At 43.5% G+C, this 24,445-nt stretch overlaps 1 protein-coding gene across 1 annotated transcript in view; it reads left to right on the top strand.

Annotated features, from left to right (window-relative positions):
• Positions 1–24,445, top strand: part of GPC4 (glypican 4) — a 113,042-nt gene that overhangs the window by 47,112 nt on the left and 41,485 nt on the right. The window contains exon 2 of the mRNA XM_034780784.1: positions 8,667–8,825. Within this exon, the coding sequence (XP_034636675.1) occupies positions 8,667–8,825 (159 nt within the window). The remainder of the gene's footprint in view (positions 1–8,666; positions 8,826–24,445) is intronic.

The raw sequence follows: 24,445 nt of genomic DNA, 5'->3' as shown, positions 1-24,445 counted from the left end.
AGCTGGTGTGAACTGCCCCTCGTCAGAACTGATTCATAGCAGCAGAGGATTCGGCTGTGAGCGAGGTGTACCATGTTGTGCAGTGGAGACCCATCGGCTGTGTATTCAGCATAGCTCTCAGATGAACGTGCTGGTGTAGTGTCTCCGTAACAATGATGCATTGAAAGAGATCAGGAATGGAAGAAATAGCGGTGAGCTGCCACTTCCATGCAAGTTGTCTTTGGCCATTCTCGAGTGGCCACAAAGCGTTCTAAACAGAGGGGAAAAAGCATGTTGGTGTTGGACTGAAATACCAGCAATGCTGTTAGCAGTGCATCTCCGCACGGGGTGGGGGAGCACGCGTGACTCTGTGTGCAAAAGAGGAATTTGATGACGTGGTGATCATTTGATGCACAAAAGGGTGACTCTTCTTTTAAAGGACAGAGTGGAATATGGCTTAGAGAAAGAGTGGGGGGAGGGCGGGGGAAGGAACAAAGGGGATGCTCACAGAGAGGAAGAACAAGAAGGGGCTAGGAAGATAATCAGAGCAGTGTGTTTCTTTGTCAGGTCGCTAATTTGTCTCCCAAAGAGGGGACAATCTGATTGCCCTCTTAAGCTTGTGGGGCCCTTCTGTCAGTGAGCTTATTAGCATATCATGCAAACGTAATTAGACCTCAGCATGTGTGGACTGCTTGGGAATTGCTTCTGCTGAGTTCCTGAGAGAAGTGAGGATTGCATCTCTTTTTCAAATCCGATCTAATAACACGTCTGTTTTAGCTTTGCAAGCTGACTGTTTGTAGGTACTTACTGAGCCAGTTGGCCTGTGCAAATAACTGAACAAGAGCACAGTTATAGGGAGAGCAGAGAACTGAGCCCTGATGCAGCAAGGTTTTTAAACAGAGGCCTAATTTTAACCATGGAAATTAGTCCCATTAAAGTCAATAGCTTAAGGTTCCGCACATGCATAAATCATTTGCTGACTTGGGGCCTCACAGAGCAGAAAAGCTAACGATGAGCAGCTGAGGTGTATCTTTTGCCACCTTTGTGTTTGGATTTATATGTACTATTAAAAATTAATATTTTTTGTATAAAGAAAGGGAGACTGATGTATCTGTGTGCAAGGAATATACAGTAGTCGTTCAATGGATAGAAATCCGTGGCTTGGTAAAGGTGTCCTTTAACATATGAACCGCTTGTACTGGAAGCTTTGGGGTCAGTCTGGACAAGGGGAGAAAGGGGTGTTGCCTATTGAAGAGGCTGCTTCAGGTAAAAAGAACAGGAGTACTTGTGGCACCTTAGAGACTAACAAATTTATTAGAGCATAAGCTTTCGTGGACTACAGCCCACTTCTTCGGATGCATAACGAAGAAGTGGGCTGTAGTCCACGAAAGCTAATGCTCTAATAAATTTGTTAGTCTCTAAGGTGCCACAAGTACCCCTGTTCTTTTTGCGGATACAGACTAACACGGCTGCTACTCTGAAACCTGCTTCAGGTAAGTTTCACTGGGTAAAACTATCCAAATTACCATGGTAGTGAGGTGGTGGTTCAAATCAGACATGGTATTCCAAATCCAGGGAAGATGCTCGGCACTTCAAAGACCCCAAATGCTTCAAGGTCAGTCCCCCAAAATTGGCATCGATAAAATTCAGGGGACACTAAAATGTCTGGCTTTAGTGATGTGTCCAAAGTCTCTCAGCAGATCAGTGTCGGAGCATGTATTATAGGAGTCCAGGTTTTCTTGATTCCTCTCATTCCTGTCATTCTAGGGTGAGAGAGAGAAGAAGGGTATTGTTTTTCTAATGTGTTTTGCCATCTTCAGATTTGTAATATGTCAGTTATCTAGGATGAGTGGAAGCCTAATATTTGGTGATAATTAGAACACAAGCTTAGCGTGAAATTGGATTAGAGTCCAGCATGACAGTCCTGGATTCTTTTGATAGTTGATTTTAGACGAAGTGATAATTCTCTGAGCAGTGATACAAGCTGATATGTGTAGAGCTGTGGTTTTCATACTAGGATACGGGTACCTGTGGGGTACCTCCACTCTCCGCAAGGGGATATGGGAGAAAAATCCTTTAATGACTGACAGGCCAGGGTTGGCAGGGGAGTGGAAAGATCCATGCTAGTGCTGGCTCTGTCAGGCAGGACAAGAGGATCCAGGGCTGGCCTTATGGGTGGACCAGGTGGGTGACTGCCCAGGGCACCATAGTCAAGAGGTAAGGAGCAGGGGTGTGAGGCCTGGCGTGTGAGGACATGAAAGGGAGCTTGGGGCAATGGGGGGCTGGGGGGAGGCAGCGCTTAAATTTGTGTTCCAAGGTGGCTGGAGAGCAGCGTCTGCTGGCCGGGAGCCCAGAGGTGCTGGCCACCCAGCTCTGAAGGCCGCGCTGCCACCAGCAGCAGCACAGAAGTAAGGGTGGCGGTATGTGTATACCTTGAGCCCTGGCACCTCTTTCATTACAACTTAAGCACCGGGGGGAGGCAACTGGGCCTGGAGGTGATGGTGGGGGCGCCTGGGGAGGTGGCAGGGCCCGGGGGTAATGGAAGGAGCCCGTGGAAGCAGAGGGAGCCTGGGGGTGCCAAAATACAAGTTTGCCAGGGTGCCATTTTCCTTAAGGTCTGACCCTGGCAGCCGAGACCACCTGCACTGAGCCCTGACTGCTTTTCCTGCCATACAGAGGGGCCCCATCAGGACTTCATGTCCCCCGGTAATTTTATTGCACCTCTGAGATAAACCCTGACAGAAATCTGGGGAGGGAAGGTGACCCCACATGCCCCCCACATGTCACCTCTGCTAATTGGGGGTACACGGTAGACTACGTTATTTAGAAAGGGGTACGCAGCCTAAGACGTTTGAAAACCGCTGTGTTAGAGGAGAGAGACGGACAATATTATGGGTCTGAAATACTGGCTCTGCCCGGTCCTGGAACAATATTGTCTCCTGGATACTTAACTAACCTGTTACAGTGGAACAGCTGTTTCAAACGGGAATTGTGTCCAGTCGAAGAGCCTAATTAACCAGACCCTGAAAACTTAGGTTGCCTGGCAGCTTTATAGCTTCTTTTGCCGAACAGTCTGGTCTCAGGTGAGTGTGCCAAAGCAGCCTTCCCACTGATCAGAAACAAAAACTGGACTGGAAATAAAAGGCAGGATAGTTTGGATAGCAGCCTAGCCTGTCAATCCAGATTTTGGTGAAGGGAGCTGTTTTTAGGGGCCCTTTTGTGGGTTTCAATAGCAAGTTAATTAAATTGAAGGACCAAGTTTTCCAACACGCTGCAAAAATCTATGTAGTGTGTGGCACCATTATAGCATTACCTAAATGTAGTACTTTTGTAATTGTTTAAAGCCTACGTTTATTTGACTTTCATTTTCTGAGCTTTCTCTTGGGTGTAAGAATAGGCAATATTCTAAACTCTGCCACTTGACTTTAACTTGAGTAATATAAAAATACACGTTTTGAACAGCTACGTTGCTAATTAGCCCCCAAGGAAGCCTTCGTTAGCCATTCCAGTCCATCATATAAACCGATATGAAGGATGCAAGCAATTCCATATGGAAAATATATATATAAAAAGTCCATGTGACAGTAACTATAGTGCAAACGTGTTGTAACTTATTTCTTAAATTGATTTTGCAATACAATTAACCAAAGTGGTTATTGTCATGCATTTTGTTGTATTGCTTGGGACATTTAATTTGAATGGAAGCCACTGCAGAACTGTGTGACTGCAGGGAAAGTATTGTAGGATAGTAAAAATAAAATAATAAAAAGCGCAAAGAGGTTTAACTTAAAACCGCATACAACACGAAGTGTTCTCTTACCTAGGTCTTGTTTGCTGAGTGTTAACTTAGAAGGGATTACTGCAGAATGTGCTTCAGCCATAGTATATGAAATCAATACTCATCTTTATTAATTTGGGTCTTAACAGGCAATGTACATATATTTGTCCATTTTTTCTTGATATAAGTGCATCGAAAAGTTGGTATGGTTCATTAATTTTGCTTTCATGAAGTAACCATTTTAATTTCCCACATCACAAGTGATCCCTCATCTGATCTGTACTTAAATCTCCTGTAGGCAGCTCTGACTAGTCCACATTACGTATTACCTCTGCCTATAGCTTTTCCGAGCTTCGTATTTTAATTACATTGCATGCAACAACAATTTTAATACAGTTCCACGTGACACCTTTTGTTTACCAATACATTGTTTTCAGTGTCCGATCTACAAAAGAGTTGTTTAGTGGCTATAAATGTGGCTTTTTAGCCCTGATTGGTGTGAGAAGTAGAACTAAAAATTGTATGGACTCCCAGGAAAACCATATAGTATTCCCATGTTTTGTATATGTGCACTTTGTCTCCACTCCCCTCAGTTTCTTTCCCCAGAAATGAATTTGTGTGAACATAAATCACAGGTGAATGCCTAACAGCAACTGTATTTGTAGCCATTTGTTTCCAGAAGTAAGGCATGCCCCATGCTTTAATGGCTGATTTACCCAAAATGCGTCGGAATGAAATTCCTCCTGAATGCTCTTGTTAGGACAGCAGGAAGCAAGAATGTGAAAATGTACTTGAATTTGGAACATGGAGATTCTAAACCTAGACTTTCAACATTACAACAATAGCTCAAAATCTTTGAGTCTCACTTCCCTTTTGACAGAATACTACTGTTTGGAAAAACAGCACCCAATCTCAAAGTATTTTTCTATACCATGGAGTAAGAGGCTGTATCCTCCCCTGCATTAACACTTAATTTTGGGATCTCCCAGGCTCCAGACAGACCTGATATCTGGTCATAAGCCAAGATTGCATAGTGCTGACATGGCTGAGAAATATCTTCTATAATTAGATTGCTGGTCGGTCATTTTTGACTGTCTGAGTTTAGGTTGGGAGCATGATTTGGTAATGATGAACCAAGTAATAAATCAAAACTCTGTGAACCCTAACAAAGAAGTTGTTATTATTTAAATTTGCACATGTGCTGTTGTGACACCATTTGCAAGTCTGAGACAAAAGTGATCACAAAAGTATTTTCATATTATACCTGGTGCTGAAGAGAATAGTATTTCTGATTAAAATATTCTGAAATGCAAAATAGAATAAGATGATGGAAAAGGACATTTTAAAAAGTAGCATTATAATACTTGTAATTTCATAAAAGGATCCAAAACTGCTTCATTGAATGAATATTAGAACTGATCAGCATTTGCCAGTTTACTTGCAAAATGGCTTTTTTAAAATGAAAAATTTTAAACAAAAACATTGGTGCTCCTTCCCCCCCCCCCCCCCCCAATTAAAGTTGAAAATATCTTGGAAATGTATTGACATTTTTTGTTGACCATAATTCAGTAAAGAAAATGTCGATAAGACTTTTTCAATACTGCTTCTGAATTGTTTTTAAATAATAAAAAATTAAAATAAATGAAAAATGGGACCATTTTGAACACTTTGAAATGAAACGTTTAAATTGCAGAAATTGAAAAATTGATTTTCGTTGTTTTTATTAGCTCTAAATGGCATAACAGCAGTATCTGTGGCAAAACAAACAACCCCTAGCGTTATTTTGTTCTTTGTGTATTAATAAGACAGATATATTTAGAAGTTCCCAATCACATCTTTTAGTATTATGTTTGTTCTGTCCCATCACTGTATTGCTGTTTTAACCTGTTAAATGTTTTTTGTGCCAATATATTGTATGGTTAGCCGGAGTTTCACACCTCAATACAGTGCAACATTCAAGCTGATATTTGTTTATATAGCTCTACCTGCACTTTTCAAGACAGGTCTAATTGTGAAATGCTTCAGCAAATTATACCTTGTTTGGAAATTAAGTATGTTCCTAAATTATATAATAAAAATAATAATAATATATGGAGATATACCTATCTCATAGAACTGGAAGGGACCCTGAAAGGTCATTGAGTCCAGCCCCTGCCTTCACTAGCAGGACCAAGTACTGATTTTGCCCCAGATCCCTAAGTGGCCCCCTCAAGGATTGAACTCACAAGCCTGGGTTTAGCAGGCCAATGCTCAAACCACTGAGCTATCCCTTCCCCCCAAAAGAGGCATGGGGGGGAAGAGTGGGGCCGGAGTCTGAAAATCCTGCATATGCCTAACCACCATTTTTGGAAAAGTGACTGACATGCAAAACCTTTAAATTCAGTTCCTGTACGTTGAGAGAGAGCTGCAAATGGGGGAGCAAGTAAATAAAGACTGTTCGCTCATACTGTTCTTTCACTGTAGTTTAGCATTCACCATTTATTTTTCTTTTAATGGAATATTTACCACGGAAGGTACCCTTGGCCCTGTCAAATCGGTGAAAGTTGTATATGGAAACAAGTAGAGGAAAGATTCCTGAATAAGGCTAGTAAAGTTTGTTTCCTGAAAACTGACTCTTAGCAACATAGCTTCCTGTACTAACAAGACCCTGGGCTTTCCATAATTCAAGCTTGGTAAGCAGTGTTGTGCAATAGATCATTTGCTGCAGAATTATCGGTTGGCCAAGGACTCCTATAATGCCAAAGAAAACAAACAAACAAACCCTGCAGTGCAAAAGAAAAATAGATTTAGGAAAAGAGATTCCTAAGGATGATATTTATTTAAAAAGGCATTTTATAACTGTCTGAAAGGGAGACGTTAACACACTTAGGCTGGCAGGAAAGATGACCCAAATTGCCCACAGTTAGATAAATTTCATATAAACATTGTCAGATGCTGGCAAAAGGAACATAAAATGAAGAAGAGTTTGTGTCAGCCAAGGATGTGCCAGTTCCATTCTGCGTTGAGCATACGTAATTCATTTTTTAACGTTTTTTAATGTTTTAACAGATGAGCTGTTTTTCCCCGCTGTAAATGGTTAGGACCACAGAAAACGCAATGCTTAATCCCCAGGCCTATTTTAGAGGCCACGTAGTCAGACAATAATGCAAACATGGCAGCCATGATTAACATAACTTTATAAGCCTCTCTAATGAACCTTGACTTAAGGTTTCTGTCAGCCTGTGCCGTGTTCCGACTTGCAGTCTGACGCTAGAAAGTTGTCTTCTTTTCTTTTCCATCTGATGCCTTAAGCCAAAAATCAGGGGAGACTGACCCTAAGGCTGTGTCTACGCTGCCCTGATGTTCGGACTAGTGGGGCGTGAATAGCAATGTCCACCAAAGTGCTGCGAACTACGTTAATGTGAACTAAAATTCCTTCAGTTCACGCCTGTAGCACCCAGACCGGAGAGTTACAGCGCTGCTCTTCAGTGTGCAATCAGAACTCTGAACTAAAGAGAGAGGGTGACTTAATGTATTTAAAAGTCTGAATTTCCCATGGTGATGGGTTGATCTGATCACCTCTACAACCTTTTCTAGAGATTCCCACACTTCAGTATTCCTGGATGCCACATCCCAGGTTGCTTCAACCACATCCTGTTACATTTGTGTAAGGTGGAGTGACAGAGCACAATATGAAGCTGGTATCTTGGTCCATGAAGCTATAGAAAAGAAGCAATTTACTAAAACCACTAAAATTGTATGAAATCTTACAAAGTGTGAGGATGTCATCTTTAACCGTTAATTATACAGGGCCAGATTCTGTGCTCAGATACACTCGAAAAACGAGTCAGTTGGCCGAAATTCGCTGAGAACAACATTTGGCTGTTAGTTGACATTTCAAGCACTCAACTTGCTGATCACATGGGAAAACATCTGGCCGTCTTAGTCTGTCCCTGAAGTTCTGCAGACCTTTTAAACGGATTCCCTACTGCAAGCAATAATGTTTTAAGTATTAAGTATCTTGTGGTTGTAATATAATTGAAAAAAGTGTTAGCTGGCTATTTAAATTCCTGGAAAAACACATGAGCTGGTCACAGGGGTGAATATCAAAGGTTGCAATAGGCTTTAGAAACTGTTGCTGGAGAGAGGGAGGTATCGATTGCCTTCTATTATTGAATTAGTTCTGAACTAACAAAATGGAACAAGGAAAAAAGCTATTTAAATTTTAGAATGAGGTTAAGGGAGATAGAAGTTGCTATATGGCTCTGAAGACTGAGCAAACTTCTAGCTGTGATTTCTGTCACAGTGTTGTTGTCATGCCCTTACCTACGGTGATGCTAGCAAATTGTGTAATATCAGTGGGGTGGGAAACTTAATGGGTTGGCCAAAGCATATAGTCAAACTACTCTGTGTTTTAAAACCCTGGGCAGTCTTAACTCTGAGAACATGGGGGTTCCAATATACACTGGTGGTCAGTGCTGTATCCGTGCCTTTTTTTTAACTGAATGAACTGAAAGTAGCAATTGAAATCTGTGTGTGTGTGTGTGTGTGTGTGTGTCTGTCTATATAGAGAGGTCATTTTGGTGTAAATTACTGTCTAAAATTAATTGCTGCGGATTAACTCAATTTATGTGCTGAATAAATAAAAACTGAGGACAGGCTTTGTAGCATACTCAACAATGGACAAAATTAGGGTCTTCACATGGGTACTGCTGAGTTTCTCCAAAGTGTGTTTTCATGGGTAAGGACTTGATCCTGTGTGCTTAATTGATTCAAAATCCCAATAGTTTTAACTGGTATTGCAGAATAAGGAGTCTAGGCTTGGGGTGTGCGTGTGCGCGCACATTATAGCCTGTTACATAGCAACTTTCTTGTGTCTCTTTTAAATATTCTTTATGGAACTTTAAATTATTTACTCTTAATTTTTCAGGTGACCATTTGAAAGTATGTCCACAAGGTTACACGTGTTGTTCTCAAGAAATGGAAGAGAAGTACAGTCAGCAGAGTAAACACGACTTCAGAAATGCTGTAGTGGAATTTAGCAATCACCTACAGACAACGTTTAGTTCCCGTTACAAAAAGTTTGATGGTAAGTACTGGAGTTTGGAATTTGCTGTCATTTTGATAAAACTTAAAATAATCTCCATGTTCCTTTATATGCAGTCTACTTGCACTGTGTCTTTCATTATTGACTTGGGAAGATCATGACTCATGACTCGTGGTGGTGAGGTTAGAACATTGCTTGTTTTGCAATCACGTGTAATAAAAATATCTGCTGATTATGGCTGTTAGTTTCCCATAGTGATATATCTTTCTGTCTGATTCATTTTTATAAAATCCAATGTGCTATAAATGTAGACCACAGTTAGTTTTGTTGCTGTGTCTCTGCAAAATGTATCATCACAAATGCATGTCTCTAAGCATTGATCTACATGAATGCTGACACTCGCCCAGTGTGGTAAGAGCTAAAAGGATTTGTACTCGTTGAACGTAGTCATCAGGGCTAAGCAGAGCAGTGAGTAAAATACACTACTCTTACATATGGAGACCTGGATTCAAGTAGGAGGTGGGTCACAGGTGAAATGAATTGGGTCCTTATTTTATGCCCACTGATGTTTTAACCTTCAGGATAATTAAGGATCTAAGAATGATCACCCATCTTAACTATGTGAACTTGAATCGAGAAGGAAGTAGAGGAAGAACTGATATTGCTGCCAAACTGACACTAAATGGCAGCTCTCGTTAATAAGTGTTCCTGTGTGGGAGTTGTCATTTGTATTATAGTCCACATGAAATGCAGTGTAGTGTCTCTTCAGGCTGATCTAAGTAGGAGCAGATAAAAGTCATAGGAAAACAAAAGAAAGACGTCACTTCAGGTATAGTGTGTCAAATGGAGGAAATACCATCCAGAGCCAGAAAACTCTTGTACATCAAAGAAATCAATGTACACCTGTCCCAGCCCCACTTCACCGAGGCTCACCGATAGAATTCCTGGGTACGTCGCTGTCTCGTCTTCTGTTGATCGAACAATCCACAAAAGAGGTCCAGATCGCCTCAAATGTGTGGAATTTGCTTCTAGCTGCCATGCCAGTTAATCTACTGAACCAGTCTGGTAATACAAGAGCTTTCTACTTGTCACGCTCATTAGGAGACAGCTTTCTTGTGAGAGAGCTTTCCATTGGCGAGCCCCTCTCTGGTTGGAGACCAGAGAAGCCCCTTGGGCCTCTCCTGGGATGTTTGGGTAACGGAGCTGGGGGATCCTCTGGCTCCAACACTTATATCTCTAATGCCTGCTTTGGACACACGAGCTGGAGCCCAGATCATGCAAACAATCATATTCTGATGGATTAGGCAGAGAAGATCTGTTGATTTTTTTTTTAAATTATTATTTATTTATTTTTTAAATTATTATATCAAATTTTATTCCACTGCTTTTGGTGATTCTTTGGAGCAGGGTGTCCCTAAATGCTGATTCCATTTATTTTAAAGTTCCTCAGACCTTTTTTCCAGGACTTCCATTCAGTCACTGTTTGAATGTGCATGGATTTTTCTGTGAATACCTTGTATGTCTGCTCAGAACTTGGAACGGGTACAATTTTTATTTAACTTACCTATTTCTACTTATTAAACATATAAGGGAGTTACTGTGTGTACTTCTAAAACACTAAAGAGGCAGGAGCACCTTGCTTTCAAAATACACCAGAATTTGGATGATTTAAAAAAGTTAAGGGGCATTAAAATTGTCAGAAAGTTGAAGTGAAATTGCACAAACGGGCTCCAGCTAAACATTTCCCTCATATAACCTCCTTTGAGGTTTCCACTGTTTTCTCTCTCTACCTGCTGCTGCACGGAGGGGGTGATGAACACACAACCGAAGTGTCTAGACTTGCAGACTTACTAAATGCAGGGCCAGACACGAAACTGAATCCAGTCCATAGATAAGCCCCTAAAAGGGGACCAGAAGAATAGCATCGGCTTCACCTCAGATGAACGATGAGACTTCTTGTAAAACAGTGTTGTAGCTGAAAACGTATGTGCAATTTATCATGTTAACCTGGTGCAGGCACACCTATTGTCAGGAGCACAGTTAGGTGTGTCCGCCTGTTTTTATGATGTGAGGTGCTGCAGTGCTCTTTGGAAAAAAATAATATAGTTGGAATCTTCAAAGTACGAACCTTAGTACAAGAGAACGTGCTTAAACAAGAGTCCTTATTTTATGCCCGCTGAAGTTTTAACCTTCAGGATAATTAAGGGTCTAAGAAGAAGAATCGTCCTTCTTAACAATGTGAACTTGAGCTGATAACGAAGCAGGGGAAGAACTGTTATAGGAGACGGATCATCCTTAACTCTTTCAGTGATGGATGAGGAAACATTTGCTGTACACTAAATGGTAGGAAACTGTGCTAAAATCTAAGGCCAAGTCTCTCAAACCTGGCTAACTAAAGACGAGCCCCTAAGCCCATACTTAAGGGCCTAACTCGGGGGTGGGCAAACTACGGCCTGCGGGACCCTCCTGCCCAGCCCCGGAGCTCCTGCCCCGGGAGGTTCTCCCCCGGCCCCTCCCCTGCAGCCTCAGCTCACTCTGCCGCCAGCGCAATGCTCTAGGCAGCGGGGCAGCAAGTTCTTGCCGGGCAGCATAGCTGCACAGCCGGGGCCTGACCCAGTGCTCTGCTGCGTGGTGGCGTGGCTGGCTCCAGCCAGGTGGCGCGGCTGCCTGTCCTGGTGCTCTGTGCTGTGCGGTGGCAGCGTGGCTGGCTCCGGTTGCCTGTTCTGGTGCTCCGGGCGGCGCGGCTGTAGTGCCGCCAGCCACCGGTGCTCCAGGCAGCGCGGTAAGGGAGCAGGCAACAGGAGGGGTTGGATAGAGGGCAGGGAAGTTCAGGGTGGTGGTCAGGGGGCGGGGCTGTGGATAGGGGTCGGGGGGGGAAAACAGGGCTGAATGGGGGCAGGAGTCCGGGGGGGGCAGTCAGGAATGAGAGGAGGGGTTGGATGAGGTGGTGGGGGGCAGTCAGGGGACAGGGAATGGGGGGGGGGTTGGATGGGGCAGGAGTCTCGGGGGGGCTGTCAGGGGGCAAGAAGCAGGAGGGGTTGGATAGGGGGCGGGGCCGGGCCATGCCTGGCTGTTTGGGGAGGTACAGCCTCTGCTAACTGGCCCTCCATACAATTCTGGAAACCCGATGCGGCCCTCAGGCCAAAAAGTTTGCCCGCCCCTGGCCTAACTGAATGGATTGATTTTTCAAAATTGGCTGAACAGCCAACAGCTTGCAACCACTTACCTGCCTGTATTATGACCTTGTAATGCTTAACTGTAGGTGCCCTTTTTAACAGATGTTGGCCTAAATAAGTAAAACCAATCAAGTCCATTTGGAAAGGAAAACTGAATGTTTCTTGTCATTCAAACTTGGTTGGAATTCCCATGTTCTTAGATTGGACATAATTGGTCCAGAACCCAAAATGAAAAAAATCCTGGCCCAAAGATATGTAGTGTCTGTGGTGCAGGGTAAGATTTGAAAAGCAGGGTCTCCCTTGCCGAAGTTTGGTGTTCTTGCCATGGGTCCTTGCTCTTATTTTGATTATGTAGGAATTCCTTTAGGCTGCCTCATAGAAATGGCTAGAGGTCAACTAATTCAAATGAAAATAAGGTTGGCAGAAAACAAGCCTTGCATCTTCCTGTGCCTAATGTAAAATAATCCGGATAACAGCAGTTCTATTGACTGAGGAGGCAAGTGGGTTACTGTAAAGAATCTAAATTCCCATAACAAAACTAGCTCCCAGGTCACATCTGTGGAACAAGCATTTCCAGTCAGCCATGCCGAAGGGCTTGTAGTAGTGAGCAGCCGCTTTCTTGTTTTGAACGGCTGTCTGTGTCCTCAACTCAAACCCTTTTGGGTCTTCGGAAAAACCATTGTGGGTCAAGCTGCTAATCCGTTAGCCTTGACGTTCAAGTTTGAAAAAAGAGACCAACAAATGTAAAGTACTGCTGTGTTTTTGACCTTTTGGAACAGTTGCCATAATGAAATGTTAGTAGCAAGAAGCAGCAGTGTCCTTGAGATGGAGGATGAAATGTATGGTGGCTGTTGGAATTTTTCTGTTAAACTGCCACTCTGATACTATGCATGGTTGGAATGACAGTCTGATCATCGGAATTGCATTGATCTGGCACCAAAGTGACCCACGTCAGGGAGTGGGTTCGTACGCTATCTGTATCTTTCTTAGTCAGGAAAACAAAACAAACTTCTGATGTCTAGTATCTCTAAATAACCAACCAGAAGTAACTTCAACTCCTTGTAATCTACATTATAAATTGGGATCGAGCTGTGTATGTTCTGAATTTTCAGGGGGGGGAGAACATGGAGATCTTGTAACCGAATATCTTTATCTGCTATTTAAACATGCTCAAATAACATGACAGCATGACTATCTCTGTTCCCCTCAGGCCATTTCTTTTGTAATATAAATCACTTTAACAACACTTCTGCACGTAATAAAACATAGAAATAAGGTACATATTTTGAAAAGTGGGGATAATTAACCACCGGAACAACTTAATCTAGTGGGGCAATGGATTCCCTATCTCTGGAAGTCTGTACAGTCAAAACTGGATGCCTTGCTAAAATATATGCCGTATCTCAGTCGAGCTTTACCAGCTTGATGCAGAAATTATTGGGTGAGATTCTATTATGCTGGAAGTCAGACTAGATGATTAGTGGTCCCTTCTGGCCTTAAAGTCTATGAATCATAGCAGTAGCAACAGCAATTGTTGTGATTTTGAGGTTGCATAAGCCTTTAACCTTGTTTTCAGTTGCTTACAACTTTCGTAAGTTTCCGTCTTTCAGGCGGAAATTTTCCATGCTTTGGTCTCTTTTCAAAGATGAATATTTGAGGGGGATGAAGGCAGGACTGGAGCAAAAATGGTCCAGTCTTCTGTGGGAATGAGGATGGGGTGGGAAATACTTATATGGGATGGTGGCCTCACATAAATTATTCTTCCTCTGCTGTTCTGTTACTCCTTAGATGAGGCTTGTTTTACTACATAAATTTCATGGAGGAGAATTAGACCATCCGTGGCAAATGTTTGTCCAACCTGTTCTTAAAAACCTCCAGTGATGGGGATTCTACAACCTCCCTTGGAAGCCTATTCCAGTTCTGAACTGTCCTGATAGAAAGATTTCTTGGTCTGTTTGTCATTTGTAAGAGGCTCAGGGCAGGGACCTAGTTGAGCATAATGGGGCCCTGATCCTGATTGGGGCATCTGGGTGCTGCAACAATACAAGTAAATCATATTAATGATGCAGTAAGTTAAATAGGCAGCTAATGATTTCCGTTACAAGTGTTTTTAGTGCAGTTAAATGATTGCCTCTTGACTCTTCCTATTCTCTATCATGGCAAAGGCTATCAAGACTCAAATCTCTGCTGAGCTTCCGATGCTGTATTCAAATACATACATACATCAGGGCAAAAATGAAATGATCAGGTCACAGGCTGGATTGGCAGTAGATTGGGCAAGTCCAATGCCCAAGCAACAAAATAATTCCTATAAAACTGCCCAGCACAAGCCGGCCTCTGGAAAGCTATTAAATGTTCCATACGCACCCACCCCAAGTTTTCCATTAACGTTTAAGATAAAACAAATATGAAAAGAGTAAAACGAAACCCTTTGGGGGCTGAAACCAAGCAAATGGACTCCTCACAATGGTCACTGTAACTCTAACTCGAAAGTGCAAGCGGAGATCTTGGCTTGCGGCTGATAATTCTCGGGTGCCTCACGCCCCTTTCAAGTTCGAAGACTTGGCGGGAAGAGTGCCAGCTGAGAGCCAGGGGGATCCAGCAATCTAACAGTCATTACAGCCTTATTTTTCAAGTCTCTTAGCTAGATAGATTTATTTTACTGAGGATTATTTCTTTTCTTCTTGCTAAAGGTCATTCAAGCTATTTAGTGACTTGGAGGCATATTTTTCTGTCATGAAGCCCCCCTGGAAAAATTGCAGACTGCGTTCTCTCATAGCCAAACTGGCCATAAGGGAGCAAACCCCACTCCCGAGGGCAGAGTTGCAGTATCTGAGGAGTCAGTTGAGGATTTCTGCAGAAGAGGGGAGTTTCTGTGGTGGGGCACAGTTATTTCAGCTACTTTGGTAATTTCAAGAATCTAATAGCCACAATAAGTGATAGTACAGGGCATAGCTCATTATCCACTAGGAGTAGGCTATGTCGGTTGTGCATTCCCTATTAGTCCAGAGAATGCTGAGGGTTATTACTGACCTGCAGGCTACTCCGGGAAGATAAAGAAACACAAGCCAAAACGGGGCCGGGGTTCTATGGTAGTTCTCCTGGGTAAACTGGAAACAGTGCCCCAAAGGAAGAGGGAACATATGCCTCTACTGTCAGAGATTCTCAAATTGCAAATTTTCTGAGAGAAAATCTCTGCAAAATGGAGAGTTTCAGGAGCGAGCTGTTAAGTTCCTGCTTTCAGGCTGGAGAACTACAACCCATTAATCATCAGCCAGAGTTTATAGGACCTCTTCCGTGAGCAGAATCTGAACCAAGAAGTAAAAATTCCTTTTGGGGACTGAAGCCCCTAATTATTAACTCTCTGTCCACTAAAGTAAAATGGGGTAGATTCCTTTGCCGCTATTCCAACTATGTTCCAGCCTCCCTTCCTAGGAGTAACCAGAGAGCGTGCATACCAATCAGGCCTCTTTCCCTTGCCAAAGTAATTCTCCTTTTGGGACATGAATGTCGTATCAGACAATTGAACTTTGATTGACAGCTCTGGCTGCAGTATCAGAGATCCAGGCTGAATCCTGCAAATCCATACTTGTGTGTGACACCCCCATAAGTGTCAGTAGGTCTAATGGCACAAGCAAGAGGTGCAGGATCTGCTAAACTAGCAATATGCTAGCTTTAGTTCCAGTCTTCCAGTGTCTCTCAACTGGCTTTTTAACTAATGACAATTAAGGTTTCCAAAACAATCAGCTCCTAGAAATCCTGTGTCTGTCCCTGTGCATTGTTGTATGAGAAACTGTTCTTAGGAGGAGATAGGGAAAGAAAAGTTCCTTCGCAGGGTCCCCCAAAAATCAGAATAAGTCTGACTGGACTCCTTCCTCTATAGCAAGTCTCGGGCGCTGGAGAATAGTAAATCCCAAAGGTAGAGAAAAAATGGGTCATTAGTCCTCAGTGTATAAGAACAGGCTACCGTAGGTCTTTGCAATAATTCTGTTTATTTGGGGAGAATGCTTTTACCACTCAGTTACGTGTCTAAGGGAATAGAAAGGATATGTGAGTATACTAATAATACAGCATTAGAAAATTAAGTATATGGCTTGTTTCTCTTCAAACCTTGAACACATGTAGCCCTCCTTTCTATTTTGTCCTGATGAAGGCAGGTTTCCATCTTTCTTCTCTTTCAAAAAGAAGGTGGCATCTCATGCCCTAGCAACCAGGATACAAAAAGGCCTAGATCCCTCAGACTTTCATTAACCTAGGTAGCTGTCTCCTACTGTGGAATTGTCTTTAGGACTTCAGTTTGGAACTGTGCGTATTTAGGGTGGGATTTTCAAAGTGACATAGGAGTTCATAGGAGACCCCAAATCACTTAGACTGAGTGGAATTTTTCAAAAGCATCTTTTAGCTAAGGTTCCTACATACCTGAGAGAGATGCTTTTCTCCTACATTTACATGCTTCATGAATGAAAATTGTTTTCCTCCTTTGTTTTCCCTGTTTCTAAGTCTAGCTTATATTTATTCTCAATGCATTTCTCACTATCTTCTCCCCATCTGAGGTTATTTAAAAAGAACCAAAACCAAAACATTTGTGCTTTAGAGGCACATTGTGGTCTTTTCTGAATTTGTTTGGTGCCAAATCATTCCCTGCGGTGAGCGAATCCTTTCTGAGAGTGAAGGGGATCCTGGCTCCGTGGTGTTAGGGACTGAGACAGTCGCTCAACAGTATTATCTCCAAGGGCAAAATGAATGCCCTGTCCACAGGGAGAAAAATATGATTGTGAATTTCATAATCATGCTGGGGATTTAGCCACAGCTAACTTCTGTGTAGAGCTTTGAACAATCTCACACTGTCTTTATTTTCCTCCAAGTAATAGAATTACCTGTTCTTCACATCACATAGCTTTTACCTATTTTTGTTGTTTGAAACCTGTGGGCAGCAGTCTTACACACACCAGGAAATGTGAGGTTTTTTAGTTACTGATTGATACAAGCCAGTCAATGAGTCATTGTTTGTCTGTTTAAAATTAACTTTATTCCCCTCACCCCCCCCCTTTTCTCAGAAGAAACAAGGCTAGAATTTGGTAATATTTATGCACACAAGTATGTTGCCTATACTGGAATCCGCATCCCTGCATGCTGGTTGAACAAATCCCACGGAGAGCTTGTGAATTCAATGGCTTAATAATCCATCCCTTATTAACTCCTAGAAGCCCCAGGCAGGAACCAGGACCCTATTGTGCCAGGCGCTGTGTAAACACAACTAAATGAAGATCCGTGCCCAAATTGCTAACAATCTAAGTATAACACAAGAGGCAGCAAGATGGCTAGGCTGACAATTGGTGGGGGAGTATAAGGAAACCATATTGGTCAGCATGACTGGCAGCGTGGTGTCTGCATACCAGCTGCCTAACCATTGTCTAATTTTTTTGTAGGAGTCCTAGCAAAGGACAGTTTTGAAGGTGGATAATGAGTTTGCTTTGTGGATGTGTACGGGGAGTTCCTGCCAAGTATGGGGCATCCAGGGAGAAAGTACAGAGGGATTGTTTGAAACTGTAACAAGTGGGTGATGGAAGCTGGCCTCACGGGCCAGTTGGAGGCCGGAGTCCTCGTCTCGCTACTGAATGAGAGATGATCGGTAGGGTGAGGGATAGGCTGTGAAGGGTGGCGAAAGTGCAGACATGGAGCTTGTGTTTGATGTGATAGAGAGCTAGTGGAGGGAGGCAAAGAGAGGGGTGATGGGGTCAAACGATAGGCCAGAAGAAGCATCTTTGCAGCAGCATTCTGAATGGCTGACAGTGGGGTAGGCTGGCATTTGTCAAGGCTGGAGAAAAGGATGTTGATGGAAATGCAAGATGAGAGCCTGGCTGAGTGTTCGCTGTGTGACTGGATAGAAAAGGCCATATCCGGAGATATTGCCTGGAAAGAATCTGAAGGATTTAGCTACAGCGTGGATGGGAGGAGCTAGAGAAGAGAGGTCGGAGTTGAAGAAGAGGCCCGGGTTACGAGCAGCTCAGTGTTGGGGTTACCCAGAGTGATTGAGAGAGGATGGTTGGTCGTGGGAAGGGGGTGTTAAGAACTCTGTTTCAGCTGCGTTGCCCTGAAGCTGACTGTAGAGGCAGGTTTAGATTGTCGTTTGGACAGAAGGAGACAGATCTGGAGTGGAGTTAACCCCCCTCACCCCCACCGCAGCACTTTCACTGGTACTCGTCTCATAACTTTTAAGGCCCAATGTTTAATCCCATCATGTTCTCATCCCAGCAACTGCTGCGGTACAATTGCTCTTCAAATCAGGACGTTGCCGTAGACCGCAGCCCCATGTAACTCAGCTCTGTGCTTTCTCCTCCTTTTCCACCAAACCTTCAACGAGCTGGGTCTTGCTTGACCCTTGTAATTGTGAACTGCTCTTCAGCTCTTCTGTGCTCGCCTGGGTTTCAGCTGGAGGCAGATGTACCCAAACACTGGACCCACCAGAAACAGGAAGTGCCAGAAATCTCACGAGGGCCTTTCCTTAGGAGGTTTCTAGCACAATTTTCATTGCCCTGTGACCTTTCAATAATTAAGTGAACTTCTGGGTGCTTTTCTAAACTCCGCCTCCCTGCTCCTTGAGGTTTGCCCATCACGAGGGCTGTTGCTGTGATACTGGTATGATTTAAGCCTAAATTTCTTCGAACTATGTGGAAGAGCTCTTCCCCTCTCGGTAAGTGCTAACACATGTTTGAAAACAGGACAGAGAAACAGCTCTCTGCCTTGTCCTCCCTTCCCTTCTTCATATTCAATAAATGTGTTAACACTATATATTCATCACATTCTCAACACTTTTGGCAAAAGGTCATTAAACTACAGTTTGTTTTTTCCCTGGTGGAAATTACAAATGTGGTAGATGCAATAAAGGAAGTGAATGCATATTAGAAGTAATGAGGCACTTTTTTTTTTTTTGAGGAAGGTTAGAATGTGGCATAGCTGTGGATTGTTTGCTTAAGAGATGAAACCAGAGCTGTGGAGTGTTTGTGTCTTTTCTCCAAATTCCCTTTATCTGTCCGGCTCAAACTCTGCATCGTTATTTCATATTGTAGAACCAGCTGCAGGGTGGAGCCTGAACGCCAAATGCACCTTTGAGAATAGCACAAAGACATTTTGTGGTTAAAAAATAAAATAATAAAAAATCCTTAGCAGTAAAATAGAACATGAGGGTGATTTCCGTGGGAGCAGTTAGGCTAAGAGAGTGCATTTGAAAATCCATGATTCATCTGAGAGAGAGAGAGAGACACACACACACACACACACACACACACACACACACACAAAATGGGAGCACAGGTTGTCTGTATATATTAAAAAATATGTGGCAATGCTATTCTATACACAGTAGAAAGTATAATCACCCATAAAATTAAGGGTTTAGAGATGACATTACATCCTTAATTCATGGTACTTGGTACAGCATGTTAAAAATACACCCTACGCACTGGGTGCCCAATTGTCTAAAGTGTTCGTTAATTGTGCCCATAAAAATGGAGAGTATCCACTTTGCATGCTCAAGCCCTATTTTTTAATGTGCATTGGTTAATTACGTGTCTTGCTTGTATTTCTTTACACAATTAACTTGAACATTCAAAGAAGGCCAGTTGAAAACATGGCCCTAAAACACATACTCCATAGTATCTAGTGTATATAAAACTTAACATGTTCAAAGGTCTTTGCAAATATAAAAGGGCAGTGTGTTGGCTTTTCATCCTTCTTTGGAGTAACACAAGTTGAACAACACACACAACCCCAATGAATGAACTTGCCCACACCCTCCCCACAGATGCTTATCAGTCCCTCTGTGACCTTGGGCGAGACGCTTCACTTTTGGTGCTGCAATTTCCCCTACATAAAATGGAGGTAAGACCTTCCTCCGGTGTGGTGAAATCTAATTCATTAATGGATTTTAAAGTGCTTTGAAATCCTTGACTGGAAAGTGTGATTCAAACACAAGAACTACTGCCATGCAGAGGCAGGCTCCTATAACTGAACTAGAAGATGGTTTCCGTAACCTATTTATTCCTGATTATTAGAATATTGGAGGCAAAACGTTTGTATCTCTATTTCACTCTTAAGTTCCTAGGCTATAAATGGGGCTTTTTAGGAAGAAGAAAATCCTTTTTCGGGGAACTGGATCTGTCCCATTTAAACCCTCTCACTGGAATGATATCGATTCTTCTGGTTTTCTTCTACTGTTGTCATATACCGGTCCATTTGAGTGAGGCCTTCTGAACACTATTTCTCTCTCCTTTGGGTCAATCCTGCAAATCTGTACCTGCTTGAGTTCGTCCCCTTGCAGTCAAGGGGATTACTCGCATGAGGAAGTTGTGTAGAACGGGACTGTTTGTGTTTTTGGTGCTTGGATTCAGCAATAGGCTTTAACAGGCCTTCGGAAAGGAAAGGATGTTTAAACGTTAGCAGTAGCTGAAACTGACAACCGCTAAGTATTCATAGCAAAAGATTGGTCTTTAGCGTGTACATTTTACCTATCAGCAGCTCTTTCGCAGAACCACAGAGCAGTATGTGACTTTCCATGCCAGAAGTGTTGCAATGTGAAGTGGTCTTCAGATGGAGGTTGAATCTGGATTCTGCCTTGGTCACATAGAGGAGTGGTGTGGGGTAATTTATCAGCCTGAAAGACCATTGAGAGCACAACTTTTTCCCACATGGCTTTAGACGAGGGGTAGGCGACCTATGGCACGCGAGCTGATTTTCAGTGGCACTCTCACGGCCCGGGTTCTGGCCACCGGTCCGGGAGGCTCTGCATTTTAATTTAATTGTAAAATGAAGCTTCTTAAATATTTTAAAAACCTTATTTACTTTACATACAACAATAGTTTAGTTATATATTATAGACTTATAGAAAGAGACCTTCTAAAAACGTTAAAATGTATGACTGGCACGCGAAACCTTAAATTAGAGTGAATAAATAAAGACTCGGCACACCCCTTCTGAAAGGCTGCCGACCCCTGCTTAAGACAGATAGTAGATCCCATTGCATCATCTTTTCCTTGTAAGTGGTTAAATCAAACTTAATAAAAAAATCCCAGTGTAGCAGGTGGACTCAGGACACACTGCTTAAATAAAATATTGATTTTATAGGTCATAACTATTCCAAAGCAGTGGTTCATCAGAATTTGGAGTATTCTAATTAACGATGATTTGCAAAGGATTTTCTATAAGATGAAGGGTTTCTTTTTTTATATTAAGATCCACAAATCCGTTATGATGGGTAATTTGGCCTGCTAACAGCTTAGGGGCAGATCCAGAGCTGTCAGTCATTAGAGGTGGGGAATGCCCTTCCTTCTGAAGGTTCCTACCAGTTTTTTCTGGCTCCCTTGGCCAACCCTGGGTGTAGCATGGCAGATCTATGGAGAACAGGCCAGGCTGTAGAGGTGCTGATTCCCCTACGGCTGTGCATATCGGACAGGCGCTACATGGGTAGCTACGCACCGCAGTGAAAGGCAGGCTGTATTCACATTTGTCCCTGCAGTGTGTAGCTGTGTACTGCGATGAAAGGCTCCAGCCGTGGAGAAGCAGTGGGACGCTTCATGGCTAAAAACGGGAGGCACTGCTTGGATGTGTAGAGTATACACCCTGGAGGTTCAGCTGCACAGGGCGCTCGCCTAAGCCGTGCTTCACCATCTCCACTGCTCTTTATACCCTTGCTAGCTGGGCATGCAGCATCTGGTTCTCAACCCCTGGTCTCCTTGCAGCCAAATCAACGCACAGCTGCAACCCATATGACATCCTCAGGGCCATACAGGTAGTGTGTGTGTGTGTGTGTGTGTGTATGTGTATATGTGTGTATATATATATTTTGTGTGCATGTGGCCCACATAACACACAGAGAGGGGCATATGTGGCCCATAGTGGTAATATGTCTGTACTCTACGTGGTGCTGTACATATAGATGTACCCTAGGTTTGGTTATTCCTCCTCAGGGGAGGAAGGCCCCAGGGCTTAAATCTAGCTGGAACTGACCGGAGCGGAGCTCTGGTAAATATTTTCTAACTCCTGGGAGCTCTGGCACCTCACGGGGCTGAAGCCCCGAGCGCCAGGGCTCCGGGAAATAGTTGGGGAGAATCTAAGCCCTGAAAGGCCAGAAGCCCAAATAAGAATTAGAGACTCTAAGAGTAAAATAGATTAAAACCACCTGCGGGTAGATTCCGTCAGGCAAGAGTGTGCTGAGTATTGTAAACTACACTTAAGAGGCCTACAGCTACCCCTGTATTCCTCTTCCTGCATCCTGGCAAGGTGTAATAGAAGGATAGGGATTTCCTACCATGCCTAAAAGCCTAGGAAAGTGTCAGGCTGTCATCCCTAGCTACCACTGCAGGTTCGCCAGGCCCTCCCAGCTTCTGTTTCAGTTTGGCATGTCTCCCCAGCAGCTGGCTGTAGAGTGGTAAGAGGGACAGCAGCCCAGAAGAACTAGCAGGCAGTAAGGGGCCTCTTGCTCCACCTTTTTTTTTTTTTTTTTTTTTTTTTTTTTTTTTATGTTCGGCCTCAATTTTATAAGGCTATAAGGCTCAGTGTGCCCAGGTCAAAGTTTAACGCAGTGTTCTGACTGCAGATGAACGTGGCTGCTGTCCCTGAGGGTCGGGGACTCTGCGTTTCTACCTGGGGGAGATTTTTACCTGAAAGAGTGATTCTTTACTCTACAGGCCCTTCACATACAGCCAAATTCTGCCAGGCATCTCGGCCCCCCTTGGGCATGAAAACTCACTTGGCATCAGGTCGACAAACGTGAAATGTCCTCGTGCTTTCACGAGCAATGCTCACGTGGGTGAACAGCATTGCAGTTGCAGCCTCCTCTCAACCTAAGAATCACATGTCCTATGGGGTTCTGCCTGGTTGTGGGGAGAAGGAGAGAATAAGATTCAAATCTGTTTCATATAGCTCTAAGGGGCTGGCATTTTTGTAAGAACACAGTCAATCTTATGCCAGAGAGAAAATCCCTGTTGTGGGTGTAGCAAAGCTTCTGGTCTCTGTGTGCACTGGCCACCAAGGGAGAGAGGAACACCAAGACTTCCATGGCAGAAGTCAGCTTAGCAGAGTGGTCTCCTACATCCAGAAATACCTGGCTCATCTTAAATGGATTAGTTGAGCCTAGTGATCAACCTCTTTTGCATCTGGAAACAGGGCCCTGCAGTCCCTCTCTGTGTCGGGGCCCACGATGTTAGGTGGTGAATGACCTCTTGCAAAGCTCGGCGAGATCCCTGTTATGTGTCGTCCCATCTTCTCCACTTCTCCCCAGGACCATATGCAAGATAGGAAGAGGAAAGCAGCAATGATCCTGTTCGTGCCTTTCTGGCTGAAGAGGTTATAGCTCTCAGGCTTGATTAACCTCACATTGGATTGCTGGATGTCTCTGTCTCCCAGAGGAGGAGGTCTGTAACTGCAAGACAAAATCTCCATATGGGACCAGACAGATTTAAAGTGAATCTTGGGGTGTGACAGGGTGCTTAATGAGAAGCACTTAATGAGCCCCTGCCACTCCAGCCCCAATCAAGGGGAATGGATTGGGGCTGATTGGATAGCCCTGTGTCCGCCTGGTGATGGGCAGCACCTGCCAGCCTCATTAGCCAGGGCTATAAGGGCTGGGAGGAAGCCAGAGGAAGTGGGTAAGAGAAAGGCCAGGCACAGAGGGAGGTGGGAGCCTTCTGGTCTGTTGCTGGCCAGGCCTGCACTTGGGAAAGTTGGCTGAGAAATCTGTACATAGGTGGAAAGTGGTGGCGGGAAAACTACTGTAAATAAAGAACACTGGTGTTGCATCAAGCTGAGGGGTTCCTGACTGATTGGAGAGAGCAACAGAGGCCGAAACCAGAGGGAGCCAGTGTGCACCTCACTACATGTGAAGTGCACACTGTGAAGTCATCGTTGCTTCCATGGACCCCAAAAGACAGGTCAACATATAGAACTTATTGTACCGGAATATTCCTCCTTTGGACTGATGAGCAAAGGGCAGAGAAGGCTTTTCTCCTGTATTGAGGATCTGCTCAATGGCCTTTAGTTCACCAGATTCTGCATACTGGTCATCCAGTTTTAGCCAATGCCACTTTCTTTGTCTTGGCAGAAGTCTTCTCTATGTCTTAGTGCCTAGAGGAAGATGGAAGTAATATTTATTTATAATCTACATTGTTTTGGATGTCCCTGTTTAAAGGATAATCCTGTTTCTCACCCTAGAGGCACATCACAATGAAAATCCCATCCCATTGTAACAGATCTAAGAATATGTATCCATGCTTACCTGAAAACTTCCTTTCTTTCAGTAATGAGATCCACAGATACTGCCCACCCTGGAGACAAATGGGTCATCCAAAAATAGAGGTGGAAATTGACGACATCAAAGGAGTTGAGTTTATTGCTTAGGTGGAATTTACCATGTTTGCAGTGGGAGATCCTGTTTTCTCCGTGGCCCCTGCCCCAAGTATATTTAACACGATCTGTAATTCAGGAAAGTAG

This window comes from Trachemys scripta, chromosome 9 (assembly GCF_013100865.1).
Source record: "Trachemys scripta elegans isolate TJP31775 chromosome 9, CAS_Tse_1.0, whole genome shotgun sequence".
In the NCBI taxonomy this organism is placed as follows: domain Eukaryota; kingdom Metazoa; phylum Chordata; order Testudines; family Emydidae; genus Trachemys; species Trachemys scripta.
This window is presented reverse-complemented; position numbering and strand designations above follow the sequence as displayed.